Source organism: Pelodiscus sinensis, chromosome 2, assembly GCF_052426305.1.
Source record: "Pelodiscus sinensis isolate ZL-2025 chromosome 2, ASM5242630v1, whole genome shotgun sequence".
Classification (NCBI taxonomy): Eukaryota; Metazoa; Chordata; order Testudines; family Trionychidae; genus Pelodiscus; species Pelodiscus sinensis.
The window spans coordinates 221,308,577-221,333,061 of NC_143053.1; the positions used below are offsets into that span (position 1 = coordinate 221,308,577).

At 41.3% G+C, this 24,485-nt stretch overlaps 1 protein-coding gene across 2 annotated transcripts in view; it reads right to left on the reverse strand.

The window, feature by feature from the left end:
• The window catches only part of CUBN (cubilin), a 238,472-nt gene that overhangs the window by 193,736 nt on the left and 20,251 nt on the right, over window positions 1-24,485 (reverse strand). For both annotated transcript variants that reach the window (XM_006119493.5, XM_075922454.2), the window contains 7 exons: window positions 19,111-19,297; window positions 15,099-15,217; window positions 11,143-11,377; window positions 8,528-8,709; window positions 7,300-7,462; window positions 6,930-7,120; window positions 659-815 (listed from right to left, as the gene is read on the reverse strand). In XM_006119493.5, coding sequence (XP_006119555.3) covers window positions 659-815; window positions 6,930-7,120; window positions 7,300-7,462; window positions 8,528-8,709; window positions 11,143-11,377; window positions 15,099-15,217; window positions 19,111-19,297 — 1,234 coding nt within the window. The remainder of the gene's footprint in view (window positions 1-658; window positions 816-6,929; window positions 7,121-7,299; window positions 7,463-8,527; window positions 8,710-11,142; window positions 11,378-15,098; window positions 15,218-19,110; window positions 19,298-24,485) is intronic.

Below are 24,485 nucleotides of genomic sequence, written 5' to 3' on the forward strand. Positions count from 1 at the left end.
GTAAGGTTATTCCCTATCTGTCATATATGGTGCTTGTGCTAGTGATGAGAGACCTACCCTGGCAGGGAAAAGTTGAGGCTACAGAACATGTATTTTAAGTTATGTTAAGGGCACCTAGTGTGTATGAACAGAGACTCTTTTAAGCATTTCTAGAAATCTAAATAAATGATTGTACGATAGATGTTAAGGACTAGTCAACTATCCAATAAGCAAATGCTTATTGGATAGTCAGTCGACTAGTTGATTCCCCCCCTCTTGCTGTCTCTATCAGATAGATGCAGCAAAAGTGGGGGGAGGGGATGGAGTACTTCAAAGTGTACTTCAAAGTGTACTTCAAAGCGTACAAGAGCTGCAGCAGGGCTCTTAACATCCTTAGTCTTAACTTTTCATTTCCTTGCTTTTCAGTTTTTGTGTTAAGCATATTATGGGCAGATCAATCTTTACCGATACATGACATAGTCCTTTTGTGTGTCAAAGATACAGAACAAGTGAAGGTCGGCACAGAGATCTCAGAATAGTGTGAGAACATATGTAAAAAATGTGCAGCAAAACCTAAGTACAACATGGGAAATTGAGATGAGAATTAAATCATATTAAAATGCTAAAACATTTCCAGTCCAGAGGTAAGTTCAGTTTTCAAACCCCCAGTTTCTCTTACCAACTTCATAAACTGCTCTGAAGCTAGCCCTTTGCACAGAAGTATCCGATTTAAATTTGATCCACAGGCTGTTGCTAGAGGAAGTGATTGGAGAAGGAAATGTGCTTTCACAGAATTTGTTGATGATAGAAGACATTTCAGTGTCTCCATCTCGAACCTACTCAGCAAAAATAAAATAAGTATGTCAGCTCATAAAACTGTAACACAATACTTTTATGCATCCATAAAACCATCATTAATTTTAAACTCCTAACTAGCATGTCACTTGTTTTGTTATTAAGCTCTGGTAATAAAAATGTGCTCCTAAGTATTGTTACAATAATGTAAACAAAAGGGAAGCTTTCATAGTCACATGATCATGTAATGTCTCCCAACATAAGGAGTGTGAGGTCAGTATTTGCTTGGGAGACTTCCAAGCCAAACGAAAATAGTGTTGATCTAATAGATCACCATTGGGCAACCAAATAGCCAGTGGGCTGCATGAATGGTCCTCCTTCCTCTGGACTGCGCACCCCCTCTCTGGCCCTCTCCCCCACACGCCTCTCGTGCACTGAGGCACTAGAACCCTGATCTTATCTGCTCTTCTCCCTCCCTCTCAGCACTGTTGGAGCACCACAAATTTGTTGATTCACGCTTTGCCACTGCTTCCCTCCCAGGCTACATCTACACTGGCCCCTTCTCCGGAAGAGGCATGCTAATTTACAACTTTGGAATAGGGAAATCCGCTTTTTTTCCGGCTTGGGGAAAAGCCGGAAAAGAGCTCTAGACTGGCGCGATCCTCCGGAATAAAGCCCTTTTCCGGAGGATCTCTTATTCCTACTTCGAAGTAGGAATAAGAGATCCTCCGGAAAAGGGCTTTATTCCGGAGGATCGTGCCAGTCTAGATGCTCTTTTCCGGCTTTTCCCCAAGCCGGAAAAAAAGCGGCGGCCATGTTTATTTAAATCCCGCGGGGGATATTTAAATCCCCCGCGGATTTCCCTATTCCAAAGTTGTAAATTAGCATGCCTCTTCCGGAGAAGGGGCCAGTGTAGACGTAGCCCCAGAGTTTTAATAGCTGCAAACTGTGATTTGCAGCATTCAAGCTCTGGGAAGGAGAGAAAGAAGGAGGGGGAGAAGCAGGGACAGAGTGCGAATCAGTGGATTCATGGTGCTCCAAAAGTGCTCGGAGGCGGAGGGGAGGAGTAGCAATTGCAGGGCTCCAGTTCCCCAGTGCGCAAGAGGTGTGTTGGTGAGGGGATTAGACAGGGTGTCCATGGGCCGTAGGTGGAACTCCAGTGTGATGCATGAAGCCTTCAGGTCTCAGGTTGCCCGCCACCATAATAGATGGGTTGCTTGTCTATGAACCAATCCTCAACATGAGGCTAAAACTGTATGCATCCCAAAGGGCCATCTTCAAAGAGGTAAAAGCAATATCCTGACCATTTATGCTTATTATATATTTATGTGGCATGAAATTCCTGCCTAAAAATAAAGAGTTTTTTTTTAAATTTTCTTCTAAGTGCAACCCCCTATTTAAAGTTGCAGATACATTCCCTGCTCTGTACATGCAGTTTCTCTTGTGGAAATTCTCCACAAATACTGCCATAACACAACTCAGACAGACCAGAATAGGGAGGAGTGCAGTTCTAAGTTTAAAAGTCATTTGCACAGGTGCCACCACATTATTTTATCTGAAAAGTTCAAGGTGTTAGAATTAAAATGATGGCACGCCAGGGTGTGTCAGGGAACCACTGTCTGCCTTTAACCCTTGCATTGCCACCAGGCTTGAATCACATTAATCAAGGGAGAAATTTACTCTGTCATTTGGCTCATGAATTGGCAGCAGATTGAAGAGAAAGACTCTGGTAAAACCAAAAGAGCATTTTCTCAATAGCATCAGGATTGTGCCTGGAGCATCCAGCGCTGCTCTAAATTGCATCTAGTTGTAACAGCCAAGAAGCCATCGCAGCCACTGGGGTAAAGCAGTCTGGAGTAGGGATTATATTACTTGAAAATGTTTGACATTTAAAAACACGATAGAAAAAAAGAATACGTGAAATTGTATGGGGAGGTATGTGTTGGGCCAAGACCAAAGATGTTGGACTCCTAATGGAAGCTCAATTGAGACAGCTCATTTGGAATTTTGGAGAAGTTTGAAAAGCTGCCCTTTGGCTACTGAATAAAGAGGGAGCAGGATCACAGAGGGAGCCAGGGAGCTAGACTTTGATCAGGAAGGGAAATAATGTCGTGCTGTTCTGAGGCTGTTCCCAGTAGAGCCGTGGTGTCCAACATGCTAGCCACTACCTACATGTGGCTATTTTGGCCGGTTGAGTGGATACTTCACTACAGCAGTAGCCACTATAGTGGCTGCTGCTTCAGAACTGGTTGGACACCACAGTAGTAGAATAGAAGTATACAGATAACCAAAAGCGATTGGCTTATGTTATGGTCAATCTGGTTAAATCAGTGGTGGGCAACCTGCAGCCCAAAGGCTGCATGCAGCCCATCGAGGCTCTATGTGTGACCTATAGGACATTTTGTTTACTGTTACCCATGCACAGGGTTGCCAGATTATGCTGGTTTCCATCCACATAGGGGTTTTTCCTACCAGTAGTACAAAAGTGACATGCACTCATAGCAAGGGAACGTGAAGTGAGGTGTGTGCTGATCATGCACAAACATTGACTGTGAGAGTCACACACTCCCTCTGCATCCTGGCAAAGCGCTGCTATGGTTCAAGTGGCTCACCCCACAAATTCTAGGTATGCAAGCGCAGTTAGCAAAACTACCCTATCCTGGGAGATGGTCTTAGTTACGACAATCTGGAGGGCCACTTGTGTGGCCCACTCACTAGCCTAGGTTGCTCATCACTGGGTTAACTAAAAGCGCAGTGGATTTTCAAACCAGATGTTGGTGGCATAGTCTGTTGGTGGATTTGAAGATAACTGCAGAGCCCTCTAAGAATAAAAAAAAAAGTAGCTAAGATCGCCCAATATTTACAGGCAGGAAGATTGCAGGAGTATAAGGGCCGTAGTAGCAACTCAGAGATACTGCTGTTGAACAGGTCATGATACCAGGGCCCAGCAGTACTTCAGCCACCTTCCATTGCCCCTTCCCGTGCATGTTGGCCTGGGAGGAGAAGGGGGGGTGGTAGCATAGAGCCCTATGCTGGATCTCTACATGGCAAAGTGAAGCAGACAGTCTGCAATAGTGCTGAACTTCTCTGATCACCAGCTGCTGGAGAGGCTTTCCGCCCCAGCCGACATCGTGGCCTGCCTGCGGATTCCCTTTGAGCCCGTGGAGTTACTCTGGATTTACACCAGTGACACCAAGATCAGAATTTGGGCCAGAATGTTTAGAAAGTGAGCTGAGAACATTTTTGGAGCCATAACTCAGGTAAATTGATGCTTCTCTGTGACCAGGTTTTCCCTACAGATTGGAAAGCATTGATTGGTATATAAAGACAAATGAGAATTCAGTCAAGCCGCAAGAAAGATAACAGGGCACTGTAGCCATCTGAATTGATCTCACAAGGAGCTGGCATTGCTAACAAATTATCTCTGACTTTGGTGTGCTACACGCATTCTTCCTTAACTGCAAAGTGCATTGTGTCAGGTTTCTCTTTAAAATACTGGATTCCAGGCTCCTGCTTCCTTAATCAGAGACTAAACATTACCCCCAGAAGAAATGATGAGCCATGTGTGGATGTTATAGCAGCTGCACAGATTTCCTGTGTGTCTTTTCAAAGTGAGAAAACAGTATTGTCAAAAAAAAAAAACCCTCTGGTTTTAAAGTAAGAATTTAAAAGCCCAAAGCTATCTCCCTAGTTTAAAGTGTACTACAAACACCTACGAGAATTGTGATTGGTTGTTTTTGTGTTTGTTTGTTTTGGGGGGCAACCAGGACTTGACAAAACCAGACAGCTTTGATCACACAAGGTATGTCTAAACTTGCACCCTCTTTCGAGAGAGGGATGCAAATGCAGCTGAGTGAAATTGCAGATGAAACGCAGATTTGAATTTCCTGTGCTTCATTTCCATAATCACAGACCGCCGTTATTTCAAAATACCCTATTTTGAAATAACAAACGCTGTGTAGATATGGTTATTTTGAAAGAAACCCCTTCTTTCGAAATAACCCTTACTCCTCAAAAAATGACGTTTCCCAGTTATTTCGAAAGAAGGGGTTTCTTTCAAAATAACCGTGTCTACACAGGGTTTGTTATTTCGACAAAGGGTATTTCGAAATAACGGCGGTCTGTGATTATGGAAATGAAGCACAGGAAATTCAGATCCATGCTTCATTTGCAATTTTGCTTAGCTGCATTTGCATCCTTCTCTCGAAAGAGGGTGCAAGTGTAGACATACCCACAGCTTGTTTCAGGACCATAAAACTCCATCCCCATTCCTCTGTTTGGGTATGTCATGATTATGAGGGTTAGCCAGCAGCCTGGGGATTAAGGGGTTAACTACACCTAGCCAGGTGGAGTGACCAATAGGAATGTAGGTGGGACTTTTCAAACTGGGACAAAGGAATTTGGGTTTTTTTTTCTTCTCTCCTTTTGTCTCTCTGGGAGAGCTCTCTGCAGCTACAGAGAGGGACAAGCATGTCTCTCTCTCTCTCCAAGACACCATTCTTCATTTTCTGTAAGTAGGGTAAAGTTTAGGTAGTTTCGTTAGGTTTTATTGTGTTATGGATTGGGTATGGGATCTGATGTCTGGCACTGCTTAAAAGATGTTTTGGCTTTTCTTTGTAACTAAGTTCTAGGCCCATGGAGTTTCTCCATGAGTATATTTTGTTACCTTCCTCTCTAGTCATTATACTTGCAACCAGAATATTGTTGTAATAATAAAAGTTCTTTCTTTTCTTTTATTAACCTGGCAGTGGTTAATGGTGTGCCCTGATTTTTGTTTTAGGGGGAAGATTTCCCAAATGGTCTTTCCCCTGGTTTCTTTAGCAACATTTGGGTGGTGGCAGCGGAAGTTTTATTCCCAAGATCTAGGTTTTTAAGATCTTGGGGGAAGTTTTATACCAAAGATAAGGCTTTGGGGTACACTTGCTGGCCCCCACTTCTGCATTTATCATGCCAGAGTGGGGAAGGAGCCATGACAGGGTATGTCGACACTTGCACCTCTTTTGAGACAAGGATGCAAATGCAGCTGAGTGAAATTGCAAATGAAGCACAGATTTGAATTTCCTGTGCTTCATTTGCATATTTGCGTTATGGAGCTATTTCAAAATAGTGCTATTTCAAAAAAAGAAACGCTATCTAGACACGGTTATTTTGAAAGAAAACTTTTCTTCCGAAATAACTGGTAAACCTCATTGTAGGAGGAATAAGGGTTAGTTCAGAAGAAAGGTTTTCTTTCGAAATAACCGTGTCTAGACAGTGTTTCTTTTTTCGAAATAGTGCTATAATACAAATATGCAAATGAAGCATGGGAAATTCAAATCTGCACTTCATTTGCAATTTTTCTCAGCTGCATTTACATCCCTCTCTTGAAAGAGGGTGCAAGAGTAGACATACCCTTCTGGAGTGAATGGGGATGTGAGATGAGATGGTGTGAAAAGGACAGAAAAATATGGTAAAGCTTAAACTGCCTAAGACTGAACAGCAAACAAAAAGGTAAAGGCCTCGCTAAACCACCACAATCTGATTGTGTCCAACAAAAATTGTTTTGTTTCTGTCTTCTGTGAGTTTAACTGCTGTTCTGCCAGCAATTAGACAAGAGAAGTAGCAATCTAGACAAACAAAAGCTGTCTGTTTTCATGACACAGACCTCCCTCTAATTTTAGAAATTAATTACACTTCATTCCAACAAAAGCCTCTGAATTAAAGGAGAAGGAAAGGGACCAATGGTAATAAGAAATTTTTTAAGGTTAACACTGTAGAAACAGATCCACTAAATAAACTCACAAGAACCTGATCCTAGTTTGCTCGAAAGTATATCAAACAAGAGATGAGCCCAGTGAATTCTAAGAAGTGCGTTCTTGGCCTTGTTATTATTTATGCTTATCTAGTATTAGGTACACATTAACCCACAGCTTACACCCCATCCTGATTATGTGGAGTGACTGAGGGTCAGCCTAATCCCTTGGGTTCTGATACTCACTCACCTTTGGCTCATGCTGATTGCACATCCACTGCTTCTTAGCCTTTGTGGCTTTTGAACCCTAATAAAAAGAGATATCTACTCTCTCCTATCTTGGAGGGGGAAGCGGAAGAATTGCGCTACAGTTTTATGCACACAGATAATCAACATTTCAAAACAGCAAAATGATAAAAGTCACCTCTATATAATTCCAAGAACAGCCACTGTGGCTTTCCAGCTCCATGTGAGTGAAGTTAAGATAGATTTTTTCATTCGGTGGTTGTCGGATAATGTAGATACATTGCCTGTTGTTAATGTATGGGTTAGGCCAGTAAGGGGACATAATAACCCCTTCACTGCTTGTGTAGTTTCCTCCACAATTGGGATCCGCTATGATAAATAGAAATAAATTGATCATTTAACACCTTAAACGGGTCATATATCTGAAAGTCAAATAGCAGATTATTGGGTTAGAGTCTGCCATGACCCTAACTGTACTGGTGGCTATTTCCAGACACAGTAATTTTGGAAATGCCATATTCATAAATTAAGGGCACATTTGTACTTACAAGGTGATGTAGAGTAGACAACATGGAAGCCTTTGTCGGTGACTGAGCCATCAGAATGAAAGTGAATCCATGCATACGGGCCAGAGGTTTGAAGTGGGGGAGGAGAATTGGTGCTACAATATTTACCGAGGCTGGAGTCTTGTGGAAGGAGGCCATCTCGAATCTAAACAAAAGTATTTATCCTAACCCAACTGTAAGCAATATCAATATTCCTAAAGTTATATAGCATAAGACATCATTGGAGGTCCCATTACTGAGTGAAGGTTACTGGATGGAGGGAAAGCTGGCAAATTACAGCAAGATCGTGATGTTTTCATACATTCAAAACTCCCATTTAAGTCACCAGTCCTGCATTTCCCCAAGATGCTGAAGGACTATGGGATCCAGCCCCTAATAAATAATGACAGTGTTGACATGAATGACACAGGAATCATTCATTAAATGGAGGGGATGGGAGATCTATCTTGCCAAGTTTTCCTGAAATTATCCTCTCTGATGGCAATAGTTTGGACAGTCGCAAACATTTTGGAGGCCCCGATCTCTCCCAGTTCCACAGGTCTTAAGGATACATAAAGAAGAGAACCTCCTTTCATGAGGAGACAGGAATTTGCAACTGCTTACAGTTTTCACTGCTCCTCCAACTTTCCCTCAGACCCAGCACCAGGAGAGGTTATGTCAGATCTCTCTTCAGTTGGTTTTGCCAGGTGTCTCCGGGAACCAGACTCTATCTCCTGGAGGCTACTGAAGCCAGTCTGGAAGATTTTCATCTGCTAAAAGTCCAGTGGCATAGTGGGGCGCCGGAATGCTCCCTGCTTTCCCTGGCTCCACACCACTCCTAAAAGTGGCTGGCACATCTCTGTGGGTTCTAGGTGGGCCAGAGGGACAGGGGATCTCCATGCATTGCCTCTACTGTGAGCACTGATTCTGCAGCTCCCATTGGCCAGAAGGGTCAATGCGTGAAGCTACCTGGCCCACTGTCCCTAAGGGCTGCAGGGATGATACCAAACTGGGAGAGGTCCTAAGTGCTTTGGAGGATTAGGATTAAAATTCAAAATGACCTGGACAAAGTGGAGAAATCTCAGTGGGGCATTGCATACGTGCTTAGTGGAGGAACATGGAGTGACTATTTCATCTTGTGATTATCCTGCCAGCATTACTTTTCTGTGTGAAACAAAATGTTTGTAATATTTTGTTTCACAATAACACAGTCATAATGATGAAATTTTACCTCCAGATAGTCAAAGCTGCAATTTTCATGGTGTTCTAGACTCAGTGTGCCAAAGGCAAATGTGATGAAAAGGCCAGGATTGGTTGAGATGGTCCAGTAACAATCTCTCTCAGGAGGATAATTACCAGGGTACCCTGGCGAGTTTATTGAGCCATACGTATTTGTTAGTTCACCTCCACATTCTAAACATGAAAAAAAAACCCACACAATTAATTTACTTTTTAATCCAATTTAGTTAGAATGTATGTAACCACCAAAACTAAATCGTCCCTTAATGTTGGAGTTTATGGACTATTTTAAGCTATTAGTTATATAAAATCAACCTTTTTATTTCTCAAGATATACATTTACAGAAATCCATGATCCCTAATGTAGAACTTCAAATATTTTCTAAAGTATATGCCTACACTGAAATCATTACAATGGGGCAGCTGTAGTCCATTGTAAACACTACTCTACCAACTGGAGGGGTTGTCACTTTAGTGTAGGTAATTCACCTCCGAGAAGCAGTCACTAGGTCAAAGGAATGATTTTTCATCAATTTAGCACTATCTACACCAGGGGTTAGGTTTGCATAGCAACATATCTGAGGAAATCCACTCCCTTAGGGTATGTCTACACAGCCGTGTTATTTTGTAAAAATGGAGGTTATTCTGAAATAACATAGTCCGCATTTACACACAAGCAGTTATTTCAACATAATGTCAAAATAATGGCGAGCTGGAGGGCTGCTTACTCTGACTCCTGTAATCATCATTGTATGAGGAGTAAGGGAAGTCAGAGAAAGAGTGCTCTATTTTGAAATAAGTGCTGTGTAGACATGCACAAATTTGAAATAAGCTATTTCAACTTAAGCTACGAAATTAATGTAGCTCAAGTTGTGTAGCTTATTTCGAGTTTAGCCCTGCTGTTTAGATGTTCCTTAAGAGACACAACTAGGCTGATATAAGTTACCAATATGGATCAGACTAATGATGCGTAACTCTATTTTTTTAAGGGTAACTCAGTAACTTAGTGGAAATATCTTTGGAGCTGGAACAAGAAAACAATCCACTTTTTATGTTCACAGAACTAATCTGAATGTCTGAGATTTAAAAAAAAAAAAACCTAATCCCCCACTTTTTACACTACATACAGATGATAACAAAATTTAAGGTTTTCCAATTAAAGTGTTATGGACTCAAGGTAGAAAAATAATCCTTCCCACAGAAAAGGCTGGAGAGAACAAGTGGGTGATTTGTATGTTGTACACATACTATATATAGTTCATTCAATAACATTTTTACTCTCCCTCTGGTTCTTTTTATATTGTCTCTACTGATGCCCTCTCTGATGAATTTTTCTCCCTTTTTTCACTGCTCTTTTTCCCTGCCTTTCCTCCATCCCCTTTTCTCCCTGTGATCCCTCCTAAGCAGTACGTACACACAACAGTTTTAAAGTTCTAGTCAAGCCTTCAAACCCAGAGTGTTTGGGGGACTGAAATTAGGCCCTTTCCTAGTTGTACTAAAAGAGGCCCAAGTCAAGGGTACACTTCAAGAAAGGAATTGTTCAGTCCACTGAAAGATCATATAAATGCTGTTTTCAGGAATTCAGAGGTAAGAGACAACGACACCAGTCCTGGTCTACACTCCGAAGTTACATCTAGGCTATGGGGTTTTTTGTGGGATACCGGAGGTTTCACAAAATATAAGGGCTCCACTGAAAGAGGAGGCTTTTCCACCATTTGGTCCCCTCTAGACTGGGCAAAATGGCAGAAAAGCCTCTTCTGCAAAAGCAATCTGAAAAAGCTATGCAAATTGCGCTCTGCAATTTGCGTAGGTTTTTCCGATAAAGCCCCATAGTCTAGACCTAGCCTCACTTTATTTCAAAATATCCACCCCCCTAACATCGAATTTATAAGCAGAGCATCCACACTACGGAATTCAAAATCTGTACTCCTGCTTTCCATCAGAAGTTACACAAATTCCAAAATAGTTATTTCAAAATAATGGCAGTGTGGACGATCTGGTGCCGCTACTTCAAAATAATTATTCCCCAGAGTAATTTGAATTAATTACTCTCTAATGCTTCCTGGGCTTCTAAGTTCGAGGCAAAGCATCCTCATTAACGAAGCCTGCCTCAGACTAATTTTGAGGATTCCTGTAGTGTGGACACTCTAGTTCAAATTGGTTAAAATGGGAGTTATTAAGGTGACTTTAGTAATTTCTAAATACTTTCCTAGTATAGACATGGCCATAGAAAGCTAGATTATGTGAAATTTTGATACAAAACTATCATGTTTAAAGGGACCATTTTATTCTCATTATCTCACCCTACTGAAAGTGACAGAAACAAAAAACTTACTTGCCCAGGGGATAAAAAATAATAATAATAAAAAATCCCATAGTTCCCAGGAATGTATTAGCTAGCATCCTAATAAACTTTAGAGAATCCTCATGGAAAGCACAAAGCAACCTTAAAAGCTAAAGCAAAATCCTAGCAAATATTGTCCAGCCAGTAAATTTGTCCTTCAATTCTTGACCCTTCCTAACCAACTGAAGCCTTTTCTCTCTCTCTCTCTCTCTCTCTCTCTTTTTTTTTTTTTGGTACATTACCTGATATCTCTTAAAACTCACCTGGTTCCTGAGACTCCCATTTAACTGTAAATCCTCCTGCATTGATTTGGTGGTTAGAACGGAACCAAAAATACAAAGAATTATGGGTACTGAAAAGCTGAGGAGGGCGAGATGAGCCACAGTATTTTCCCAGCATGTATGCTGATGCTGACTCCCCATCATGAATTTGAAGGAAGTCAGAATTACAGCTGCTGTGTGCTTCCAGTTGGAAGAATGGGAAAGTAATATGCAGTATCTAACAGGAAACAGCAGAAATTAGATAATTTTATTTGTCCATCTGTGGTCCAAAGTTTCAATTGTAAAAGTGAGTAGATATTTTTTACACAGTAATACTATATAGAGCAGATACACCTGTCCACACAATTGTGCACATCAATGACAAGCTTCAGCGCAATTATGTAATTTCCTGAAGAAAAACTAAACAAACAAAAACCCAAGACAGAGGAAGGTATCAAGTAAATACAAACGTCAAAAGAAAGGAAAGGAGATAAAGGGTACGTCTAGACTACCGCGTTTTGTCGACGGAAGTTTTGTCGACAGATACTGTTGACAAAACTTCCGTCGACAAAGAGCGTCCAGACACATTGAGTTCTGTTGACAAAGCAAGCTGCTTTATCGACAGAACTCCGTAGTCTGGACGCAATGTTACAGGCAATAACTCTGTCGACAGAAGGTGTTATGCCTCGTAAAATGAGGTATACCAGCGTCGACAAAACTGCTGAGTTCTGTCGACAGAACTCAGCGGCAGTGTAGACGCTGGTATAGTTTTGTCGACAAAAGTCCACTTTTGTCGACAAAACTAGGTAGTCTAGACACACCCAAAGAGAGATCCAGACAGGCAAAAAAAGTTGGCTGTGGATGATTTAATTCCTGATATTACTACTCTATGAACTAATGGTTACTCAGGATACTATTTTTAGGATCCTTGAAACTAAATTTGATGGCATAACGCTAAGAGTTTAAAATAAAGGACAACCTAGCAATATTTGATTAGAATTTCACCATATTATTTTCCTCAAGGTATTTAATTAATTAACAAGCATCTTCCCATTCTTTTTATTGTTATAAGTATCTTCCTTTCAGCTACAAAATTAAAGGCTCATTTGTGAATATAAATTCTATCTTTTATGAACCTACTGTAGCAAAATAACAGCATACAAAACTTTAGTTAGATTCAGATAATCAGCTAGTGTAGCTTTACTCATGTCAATGGTGCTATATGGATTTAAAATTGACGTCTGACACATAGTGGTCGTATATCAGCTTACAGTAATCAACAGTGTTCAGTTAAATAGTATTCTCGAAGTATAAAGATTAAAAACAAAGTTCAATCCTCAGGCAAGAATTACTGTCCCTAAACGGGAACTGAAATGCTTTACAATTTTTAAAAATAAAATTAGAAATTTTTATCCCACGTTAATATCAGAATATGTGTGTGGGCATAACATGTATTCACTGTTTGTATGACACTGAGGCCCATTGGTGCCAGTGGACAAATAATTCACTGTTCTATAATAGTAATTTCTAACAGAGCTGATAAACTACACCTCACATGCTATACCTTTCATTGTATTTATCCAAACAGGGATAAATGAGATATCTAGAAAAAGCTTATGTCATATTTATTAACATCATCATTGTGAGCTGTGTGTATAGGTGATTGGTAAGGAGTTGTGTATATATATTGGAAAATACATTTTAAAGTCTGAAACAAAGCAAGGTTGACAAGCAGATTTTGATCAAAGCATTCACCTGTCTGCTTTGATTCACATGTAAAGTAGGCATTGAAAGCCCAACTAGTGCAAGTCTATTTGCATAGGATGTGATGGAAATAGGGAGCCAGTACATCATGGAATAAACCAGAAGTGTCATCCTGACACTGGGGACAAAACAATGTCTTTGGGGACTATAATGGGTACATAAAAAGACCTCTCCCACTTAGGCCTGATCTACACTACAAAGTTTTGTTGACAAAACTTATATGGTCAACCCAATAGTTGACAAAATAAAAATTGTCAAAGGGTGTTCACACTTGCTCCTTCTGTCAACAGATCATGTCCACAGTGGGGGTCCCATCCACGACAGTGTGAGCAGTGCACTGTGGGTCTATATCCCACAGTGCAGTGCTGTGGGAAGGCAGAAGTCATCCTAAGTACTTTGGGATTCCCTCCAAGTTCTCCCACAGCTTCTTCAGCTGCCCAGAACTGCATCATGGGTAACTCTGTGAGCTCTCTGTGCTGAGGAATGTCAGAGTTCCATAGCAGTCTTTCCCCCATTCCCTGTTACAGCAGTCTGCCTGCCACTGTGCTCCCAGTGCAGGGCAGAACAGGAACAGTCCTATGGTTTGCATTTTGTCTGTTCCCCAAACAGAGCAGCTCACTCGGCTCTCAGGTACTTCACAGTGCTATGAAAGGGGAGGGGCACATGACTGCAGGGAAGCAGAGGTCAAAACAGTGAGCATAGAGATCAGAGCAGGAATTGTGGGTTACTGGTGGAAGCCAGTTCTGTGGACAAAACAAACATTACCGTTTACGCTAGCCCTCTGTCGACAATAAGGAAAGAAAAAAGTGTCTCAAAAGGGTGGACATTTTTGTTGCTGAAACTGGGCATTTTTCCCAAGAGTAGTCATGGTGCAGTGTGTACGCTCTCACCAAAAATCAGTTTTTAGCAATAAAACTTGTTAGTGTAGGCAAGTCCTGAGGAAGCAAACATCACTTTCTGCATTCATGAAAGAGAAAACCCAGCCACATTGATAAGTGAGATAAACTACTTTTAGCCTGTTAGAGTTAAGTGTAGACTCTAGGAAGCATGTTATACTTTTTGTTTTATATGTACTCACTTCTATTTCCATCGTTATCCTTATCAACTATACTTTAGATCTTAGCCTTTGATAAAGAACTTATACTTGTTTTCATTATAATTATATTTCATATCAAATCTAATTATATTTATATTGGAGCTAATCTTCAGATGAACCAAACAAGACAAGATAGTATGTGCATTGTTCCTTTGGGGACAGTTTACCTGATAATTTCTGAGACTGTCCAGTGGTTAAGGACTAGGCATTATATGGGGAACACTTCAGGGGACTCAGGGACTGGACTGCAGCTATTATAAGCCTTCAAGGCCAAGTAAGGGCAGGCAGAGCGCCAATGAGACTGCTTGAATGACTACCAGACTGGTGGTGTCAGGGACCTGGCATCCAGTTAAGCACAAGCAAATCTTCCTATTGTTGGTGGCAGCAGGGTAACAAAGTCATTCACAAACCTGGGAACCCCGTGAAAGTGTCACAGTTTGTAGTTCAATTTTTCTTACACTCATCCACTATAGGTGTGAATTCAAGATTCTACATTTCACCGACTCATCGGCATTAGATATGTATAATACTTGTGAGGTCATCTAGACTATTAACCTACCAGCTAGCTCATGACAGTGCATTCCTAACCCTTGTGGTCATGGAGAAAAGCATAAAAATGTGACTTGAGTGAACCATCATGACTCAGAATCCTGAAGGCTGATAAAAAGAATCTGAAATTATGTCTTAAAATAATCTTATGATTTTTGGTGGCTGGCAGGCTCATAATTTTTGAATGTTAGTGGTTACACATTCTGTAGAAAGAAAGAAAGAAAGAAAGAAAGAAAGAAAGAAAGAAAGAAAGAAAGAAAGAAAGAAAGAAAGAAAGAAAGAAAGAAAGAAAGAAAGAAAGAAACAAAGAAAGAAAGAAAAACAAACAAACTTTGGGCTTTGATACATAAAAAATATTTCAGTTTACCTTCGCATAATTTTAGCATTCATTACATATTTGAATTAACACTCCTTCCCTCAGAAATTCATCCCCTGAACTCATTTTTCCTGACTCCAGTAATATTTCCTGATCATAGCTATGACTGTGCTGATCAACTGGTAGTTACTCAATCCAATATAGTGATTTAATTTTAGGTGCACTCTAGTTTACCTTGTTTCCGTTAGTTCGGATAACCCAAGCACAGCTGACCCGATGATCATATTGCTCACTGCCTGGATTGTTAGGGTAGCTGAATGACCCATTGAAGCCTGAAAGAAACCCTCCACAAACTGCAAAAAACAACAAAAAACACCCCAAAATGAAATAAATTAATTACAGCTATCCCTACGTGGAAGAAAATGGAGTGAAATCCTTTGCCATAACTTTTGATTCGATAAACATTTAGGGTGCATTTACACTGCACCCTTAGCTCAAAATAAGCTACGCAACTAGAGCTAGGCAAATTGTGTACCTTATTTTGAGTATATTTCAAAATAAACCACTATTCTAAAATGTCCCTTAATCCTCATGAAATGAGGTTTACAGGGAGATCAGAAGACAGAAGAGCATGCCCATCATTTCAAAAGATATTTTGAAATAACCTGAGAGCTGTCAAGACATGGAATAGCTATTTCGGGATACCGGAAGTATCTCGAAATAGTGCTGCAGGGTAGATGTGCTTCTAGAGGAAAGAGGGTGAGAAACATTTTTATAAGAGTAACTTACTGAGAGCAGCGTGACCTCAGGTGAGTAATAAACAAAAGAAACCTAAGAATTACAGCTATTGAGGAATTTTCCGTCAATATGACTTTTTGATAGAAAATCTAGTTCCTGCAAAAACAACATTTTTCCATTGGAAAGTTTAGATTTTAAAAGAAGTTTTTGCTTTTCTGGGAGAAAAAAAGAAATATTTTGTTTTTGGTGGTTCAATTTGAACGGAAAGATTTTGTTTCAGGTTCAACATTAAACTGCACAGTCCTATGCTGACACAATGACTGCTTTATGTCCTCATTCTCCTCTGTGGGCCTTACTCCCTGGCCACATTGCATCTCTCTTGATGCACCATGGTCACCTCTTTAACCAAGCTGTGTAATGCATCATGGGAGATGTAGTCTGGCAAAAGAACCCATAACATTAAGGAAATGGGGTCATGTGGCATCTGACCTACAATTTCCAGGAAGCCCCATGGTGCCATAAGCAGATGGAGCTGTGAGAGCAAAGTTGGCATCTTCAGAGATTTTAGCTAGCAAGCTCTACCAAGTCTCTGTTGTCTGAACTGCAATTTTTAGAAGCTTATAAACTTGGCCAATGCAGGTAGATATTCACAGAGATGACAAAAAGAACATCTCTCAAACAAATGTCAAGTCCCTGCTCCAAATCATGGGTATGTTACAGTCTTTGCAAAGAAAAAGTCACCAGCATTTTTTTAATATTGAAAAACAATATACTTTTTCCCAGAATTTTTCTTAGAAATGGCTGAATCATTTTGGCAAACATTTCAGCTGTTTATTTTATTTTATTTTATTTTATTTTATTTTAATAGAAGTAATACTTAATGCAAATAACCAGCATGCACAATTTCAGCCTGAGCAGTTACAGTCTAGCAAAGTTATAAGAAACTAAAAACAGGGTCCTATATTGGGAATTGTCCACTAGCTATAATGTTAGGTGATGCTACCAGCCCACACAAATGTCTACAATACATATAAAGCTATAGAGTCACACTAACTCTGACAAACCGATGACAGAGAGGGTGTCAGTGGAACAGCATTTTTATATCACTTTATGAAAATTATTTTTTAAAACATGCCACAGAAAAACAATGTCCAAGACAGGTCCACATAATTTCCCTACAAACTAGAGTCCCCTTGCTCTGTTAGTTATATCTCCTTTAAATAATTTTTCAGTATGTGTACTTCCTTCATGTTTAACTTCAGGACCTCATTTAGCTCTCCGTCTCTACTCTCCGTGAACTACACTGGTGCTATGTTTTTAGCCGAGGACATACTTAAGCAGCTGCTGTTTCAAAATTAACTTTTTCAAAGCTTTCAGCACTTTCCCCTCTCTGGTTTCTCAGGCACTGAGATTGCACAGTTTGACTATCTTCATTCCTTGATTGCAGATTCAGGATGGCTCAGTGTCAAAAAGCCATAAAGGTAAGAATGCTATAGGCACCTATTCTGCATTGGTTTTGCAATGTAGAAGTCACAGTGAGGGTGATGATGTGTGCTGTGGCAGAGGGCCTATATTTCAGATCAAACATTTAAACTAAAGTCTATTTATGTCACCGACTACTGTACCAGGTAAAAATGAAAGATTCTGTGACTCTGCTTAAAAAGAAATAGTGATCATCCAGGTTTCATTTTTGGCCCCTTTCTTCCCCTGGGCTGGGCCTGGGGAGCGCCAATGCAGGGGAGGCCGGCGTGATACAACCTCTTCCCCCTGCCCCACCCCTGGGCCTGGGAAGCAATATCCCTGGGCTGAGCCCCCCTTCCTCAGCCCTATGTCCACTCTTTGTCACATAGTTTCTAAGGTCCCCGATTGCAGTGACTACTATAGATGATCTGATAGTGGCTGCATTTGCTTGAATCATATAGTCACTCTATTACCAGAATCTAATTCTTTTTTTGTAAAGCCCTTTGAGACAAAACAATTATGAAAATCATTATATAAATCAAAAGCAAATCTTATTCCGTTCAACTCTGATTCTATTATCCCTCCTGCAAATCCTCCTTTCCATCTGGATTAGTATACACATGGTGTAGCCAGACAGGAACCCCCCTTGTAACATCCATTTTTGCTTGCCTGGAGCATCCAGGGCACACAGAGCAGAAGGCCCAGGCTGTGTGACCGTGAATGGCTGTAAACAGAGATACGCCAATTGCTGACCAAGAGGCTGCCAAGGAGTGCCCTTGACTCAAACCCATATTGATACGAACACACATCCATCCGCGGGGGGAGGAATCTCTCGCCCAGTAAAAAAATGTCTAGTATTCACAATTTAGTTATCTCTCTTGCAAGTGTAAATTAACTTGAAACTTGCTTGTAAGAACTGGCGCCACAAAACGGACCAGTACAATTCGGCATCTTAGATAAAAAAGAGGATACGGGCCCCCAGGGGTATAAAGATGGATCCAGCAGCACATTTTCTCTGAGTGTCAATCTACCATCTATCTGCTGGTCGGGTTTGGTGTTTGATCTCCCGAGGTTCCAAGGGAACGCCCACCTCGTATTCGTCTTTCCTAAGAATTGAGAGACCGGCCCAGGCCTGACACGCTAGAGTCGAGAGGCACAGAAAGGGGTAAAAATTGTACCTGGATGTGGTCCTTTGCTTAAGTATATATATACATAGTTTTAGAGCTCTTTAAAGATTAAGCTGTCACTTGGTAACATTATTTCTATTTTCTATCTTTACCTTTTTCCTGTAACCATTTTTAAAATCTATATTTATATTTGCTAGCATTTAAGAAATAGAGCAATAGCCATTGTAACCATATGCTTTTATAAGTCTTTTAATAAACCTGTAACTGTTTAAGCTTTAATCTGACTCCTTCAGTTGCTGTAACAGAACCAAGCACAATTTAAAAGAACTTCAGCCGGTCATAAAAGGGACAGACATAGGGAGAGCTTGGGCGTTTGGATCTGTGTCACTCCCAGGTGACAAGATCCGTTGGGGCACCTTTTCAGCTTTTCCTAGGCTGCCCGCTGCGAAGGAACCCCTGTGTTCTAGCAGCTAAAATCTAAGGTGTAATAAGCTCTTCCTATATAACAGGGCGTCTGTTGGCCTGCTGGCCACCCTCTGCAATGGGACCCCGGTCCTAGCAGTAAAGATACGGACATTAAACCTTTTCTCGGAAGCATACACACACACACTGCCCTGACCGTTCGGCTGACACATGGTCAGGATTCCAAAGATCGCTATCTAAATACAGAAATCTAATCTAAATGTTAAGGGACTAGATAAGGCTGCTAAGCCTAAAATTCAACCTTTCTGTTATGCTATTGTTGGTAACCACATACGGGCTTGATACAATGGTCACTAGTGGAAAAGACTTACAAGGACTTTGGATCAAGATCTATATTCTACTGCCTCTTATATTTTAAAGCTAAGGGATAAGAGTTTTCTCTTCTGAGCCTGATATGGTGACATTTCAGTTCTCAGACACTATACTTTACTTGTTACCTTGCTGGGGAGTCTGACACTGAGGTCCAGTCCAGGTATTTGTACATGTACAAGAGTAGCCATTAACTCCATCAATACAGCTTCCTCCGTTTTTACAAGGGTTGCTAGAACACTCATTGATGTTTTCTGTACAATTGATGCCTGTCCAGCCTGGATCACATACACAGAAGTATCCAGAGAGCGTAGCCTACAGGCATAAACCAAATGAAAAAAATGCAGCAACTGTGAGTTAACTAAAGTAATTAATATAGATAATAAAATCACAGATATTTCTAATTGTTTTTAGTAGGCAATGCTGATTCAGAGAAACAAAGGAAGCACTCAGCAGTCAGCTGTCTTGACATTAACTGGTAGACACAAAAGAAAAAGCCCAAGGTCTAATTGGATTAGCTCCTTGTTTTGTCTATTATTGCTTTGCAGAGACCTTTCAAGTAACCTGAAAAAGTCAAATCCATCTTAGTTTAGCCACCCAGAAAATTGTTTGCTTGGCACTGAAATTATTACCCTAGAAACAAGCAAATCAAGTTACCTCAGCCCTGTAATACAAATCAGGATAACAGCTGTTCATAAATCATTGTCACAGGCCTTGCCTCTGATGGCTGAATATTATAAAGGGGCAGCAAGTGGCATGTAACTACTCCAGATGGAGTTAACGTAGAGTGAAGCAAAACCAAAGGATAATGGGATCAGGCCAGTGGGCCATTCTTGTGAGAGCCAGTGCGTTTCAAGCCCAGGGCTACATGCTACTATAATGTGGGTGCATAACTGTCTGGATAACCATTCTGAGAGAATAGTTATTAATGGTTCACAGTCATGCTGGAAGGGCATAACAAGTGGGATTCTGCAGGGGTCTGTTTTGGGTCTAGTTATGTTCAATATCTTCATCAACAATTTAGATATTGGCCTAGAGAGTACGCTTATTAAGTTTGCAAATGATACCAAGCTGGAAGGGGTTGTAGCTGCTTTGGAGGATAGTGTCATGATTCAAAATGATCTGGACAAATTGGAGAAATGGTCTGAGGTAAATAGGATGAAGTTTAATAAGGACAAATACAAAGTACTTTATTTAGGAAGAAACAATTAGTTTCTCATATACAAAATGGGAAGAGATTGTCTAGGAAGGAGTACTGCAGAAAGAGATATAGGGGTCATAGTGGACCACCAGCTAAATGTGAGCCAACAGCATGACACTGTTGCAAAAAAACCAAATATGATTCTGGGATGCACTATCAGGAGTGTTGTGAGCAAGACACAAGAAGTCATTCTTCTATTCTACTCTGTGCTGATTAAGCTTCAGTTGGAATATTGTATCCATTTCTGGGCACCACATTTCAAGAAAGATGTGGAGAAATTAGAGAAGGTCCAGAGAAGAGCAAAAAAAACGATTAAATGTCTAGAAAACATAGGCTATTGAAGAAGACTGAAAGAACTGGGTTTGTTTAGTTTAGGAAAGAGAAGACCGAGGGAGGACACAACAGCAGTTTTCAACTACTTAAAAAGGTGGTACAAGGGGAAGGAAGAAAAAATTGTTCTCCTTGGTCTCTGATGATAGGACAAGAAGCAATGGCTTAAATTGAAGCAACTGAGGTTTATGTTGGACATTAGGAAAAACTTCCTAACTGTCAGGGTGGTTAACACTAGAATAAATTGCCTAGGAAGATTGTGGAATTTCCATCACTAGAAAGGTTTTATTATTGGGGTTCTGGAGGGGTCTGTTTTGGGACCGGCTCTGTTCAATGTCTTAATCGACGATTTAGATATTGGCATAGATAGTACGCTTATTAAGTTTGTGCATGATACCAAGCTGGGAGGGGTTGCAATTGCTCTGGAGGATAGGGTCATAATTCAAAATGATCTGGACAAACTGGAGAAATGGCCTGAGGTAAACAGGATGAAGTTTAATAAGGATAAATGTAAAGTGCTCCACTTAGGAAGGAACAATCAGTTTCACACATACAGAATGGAAAGTGACTGTCTAGGAATGAGTACAGCAAAAAGGGATCTCGGCGTTATAGTGGACCACAAGCTGAATATGAGTCAGCAGTGTGATGCTGTTGCAAAAAAAGCAAACATGATTCTGGGATATATTAACAGGTGTGTTGTGAGCAAGACACGAGAAGTCATTCTTCTGCTCTAATCTATGCTGATTAGGCCTCAGTTGGAGTATTGTGTCCAGTTTTGAGCACCACATTTCAAGAAAGATTGGAGAGGGTCCAGAGAAGAGCAACAAGAATGATTAAAGGTCTAGAGAACATGACCTACGAAAGAAGGCTGAAAGAACTGGATTTCTTTAGTTTAGAAAAGAGAGGATTGAGGGGGGACATGATAGCCATTTTCAGATATCTAAAAGGGTGTCATAAGGAGGAGGGAGAAAACTTGTTCATCTTGGCCTCTGAGGATAGAACAAGAAGCAATGGACTTAAACTGCAGCAAGGGAGGTTTAGGTTGGACATTAGGAAAAAGTTCCTAACTGCCAGGCTAGTCAAACACTGGAATAAATTGCCCAGGGAGGTTGTGGAATTCCCCATCTCTGGAGATATTTAAGAGGAGGTTAGATAAATGTCTATCAGGGATGGTCTAGACAATATTTGGTCCTGCTATCAGGGCAGGGGACTGGACTCAATGACCTCTTGAGGTCCCTTCCAGTCCTAGTATTCTATGATTCTATATTTAAGAGCAGGCTGGATAGACATCTATCAGGGATGATCTAGATCGTGCTTGGTCCAGCCATGAGAGCAGGGGACTGGACTTGATGGCCTCTCAAGGTCCTTTCCAATTCTAGTATTCTATGATTCTATGCTACCACCCAGCAGAAGCTGTTACTGTCAAGTTCCATTTCTCATGACCCACTGCAGACAGAGACCATGGGAACTCCCACTGAAGGAGTCTGACAGCAGCTTACTGAATGGCTTCCCATCCTATATAAACCCAAGAGGTGTTCCAAGAAGTGTCCAGTAAAAACATGGATCTCCTGTAACTGCCATGACCATTCTTGTTCCCTGTTCCTGAACTCCTGGCTTCAACCTCGGCTTGATTTGAGCCTGTGCCAGGAAATTAAGGAATATTTAGGTTGAGTGGAAGCTCCAAATAATCTAAATACCTTCGTGAATCTCACTACAGACATCGATAGGCTCCACAAGCAACATAAGGAAAGGGAGGTGTCCTGGTCACCACTTGCCTGGTATCTCTTGGTACCACTCTACAGCCCAGACTCCAAACCCATCCATTTGGACAATGTCCACTGCCCTGTGACCACTGGGGAAAAGGAGCACTGCTGCTGTCACGGGCAGTGTTTCTACTATGGGGGATTCAGCCACATCCTCACTTACTGCCCATCCCAAGCTAAACCATGACACATGTAGGAAATAACCATACACTTCACCAAGATAATGCCTCCCTCCTCCTTACCAAGGCATGCCCCAGGCACCTTAAAGGCTGGGTCTGCCTCTGTGTTCCCACAGTGGACACTGGTGGATTTTGGAGCCGGGGAAAACTTCACTGATGCCAGTGTTGCCCAAGCCCTGTGTATTCAGGCACAACCAAAGACTGTCCCCAACCTAGTGGAACCTGTAGCTGGCTCAATCCTGTTGTCAGAGCCAGTGGCACAGGAGAGGAGCCTCTGGACTTCACCATTTGGGACCATCTGGAAATATTTCCGTTTGAAACAATCAACTCATCACACTTCCCCACGGTCCTCTGCATTCCATGGCTGATGGCTCATGATTTCCATATCCTTTGGCATGAGCACCAGGTTGATTTCCGCTCCAGGTTCTGCCAGGAATTCCGCATCTGCACACCACCTGCTGAACCCCAAAACTAGGGTGTCTCCCAACCCTGAACCCTGGCCATGAGTGGATGGAACCCTCATGAAAATTGACTTAGAAACTACATTAGAAGTATACATTTATAGTGGCCTCTTCTAGAGGAATGCTGATACCCTACCACCACACCAAGAGCATGGCTGCCTAACTGAGTTGCAACCAGGGGCCAAGGTTCAGTTTGGCCATATCTGTGTGATGCCATGTCATGGCTTTGCTGCTTTACATTCTTATCTCCAACAGACAGCCATCTACCTCTCCCATGAGGCCCACAAGACCAATATCTCCATTGTGGCAATTGGGGCCATTCTCTCTCAAAGACATGATATCCAACAGCATCTCCACCCTTGCACCTCCTATAAACGGAAGCTCACTTCAACTGAACATAATTATGAAATTCTAGATAAGGAGATCCTAGATCCCAAAAGTGGTCTTTGAAGAGTGGCAGCACAATCAAGGTTCTTGGTACCCAGTAGAGGTGCGGATGATGGAAAGTTAGGGTTTCTCATGATTGGGACAATCTCACCTTCAATGTATGTAGAATCTTTATAATATTTTCACTATTACCTTCTATTCCTTTCTCTGCACAGCATAACACATATTTGTGGTATAGTACCACACTTTGAGAAGAGGCTTTTATTGAAGTGTTGAAAGTGATGCTAAAGTCTTTTTGTTGAGTGTTTACCTTTGACTGAGGACTCTGTAACATGCAGAAGTGGTTGCAATGACTCCTTCTAGCATGTATTACCTCATACTTATTAACAATGAAATTTCATCTGCCCTTCATTCCACCCAATGATAGCTCTGTTTGGGTTCCTCTGAACTTCATCTATCTATTAATCTTACTATTTACATGTCCCACATCAATACATTATGTGAGCACCTCACAGTCTTTAATATATGTAATCTACCTGTGGGAGGTAGGGAAGTACTATCAGACCATTTTACAGATAGGCAACTGAGGCATAGAGAGGGCTAAGTGAATTTCCCAAAGTCACAAAGGAAGTTTGTGACAGAGCAGGGGTTAGTCCTGGATTGCTGATACCTAGAACCCTGAGTCAGAGTCTTGACTAAACTACAGCAGTTGGTTAGCTGTAAATATTTCCACCTCATTCTTCACCTCTTTAATAGATCATTAATAATCATATTAAACAAGGGTCTTAATACAGATGCATGGGGGGAAATTCCCCTGTTAACTAACTGCCATGTTGAAAATTGACCATTTATTTGTAGCCTTTGTTTTCAGTCTCTTAGGGTATGTCTACACTACCCTCCTAATTCGAACTAGGAGGGTAATGTAGGCATACCGCACTTGCAAATGAAGCCCGGGATTTGAATTTCCCGGGCTTCATTTGCATGAAGCCGGCCGGCGCCATTTTTAAACGCCGGCAGTTCGAACCCAGTGCCACGCGGCTACACGCGGCACGGAGTAGCTAGTACGGATTAGGCTTCCTGGATCAGAAACTATCTAAGGGTATGTCTACACTACCCTTCCTAATCCGAACTAGCTACTCCATGCCACGTGTAGCCGCGCGGCACGGGGTTCGAACTGCCGGC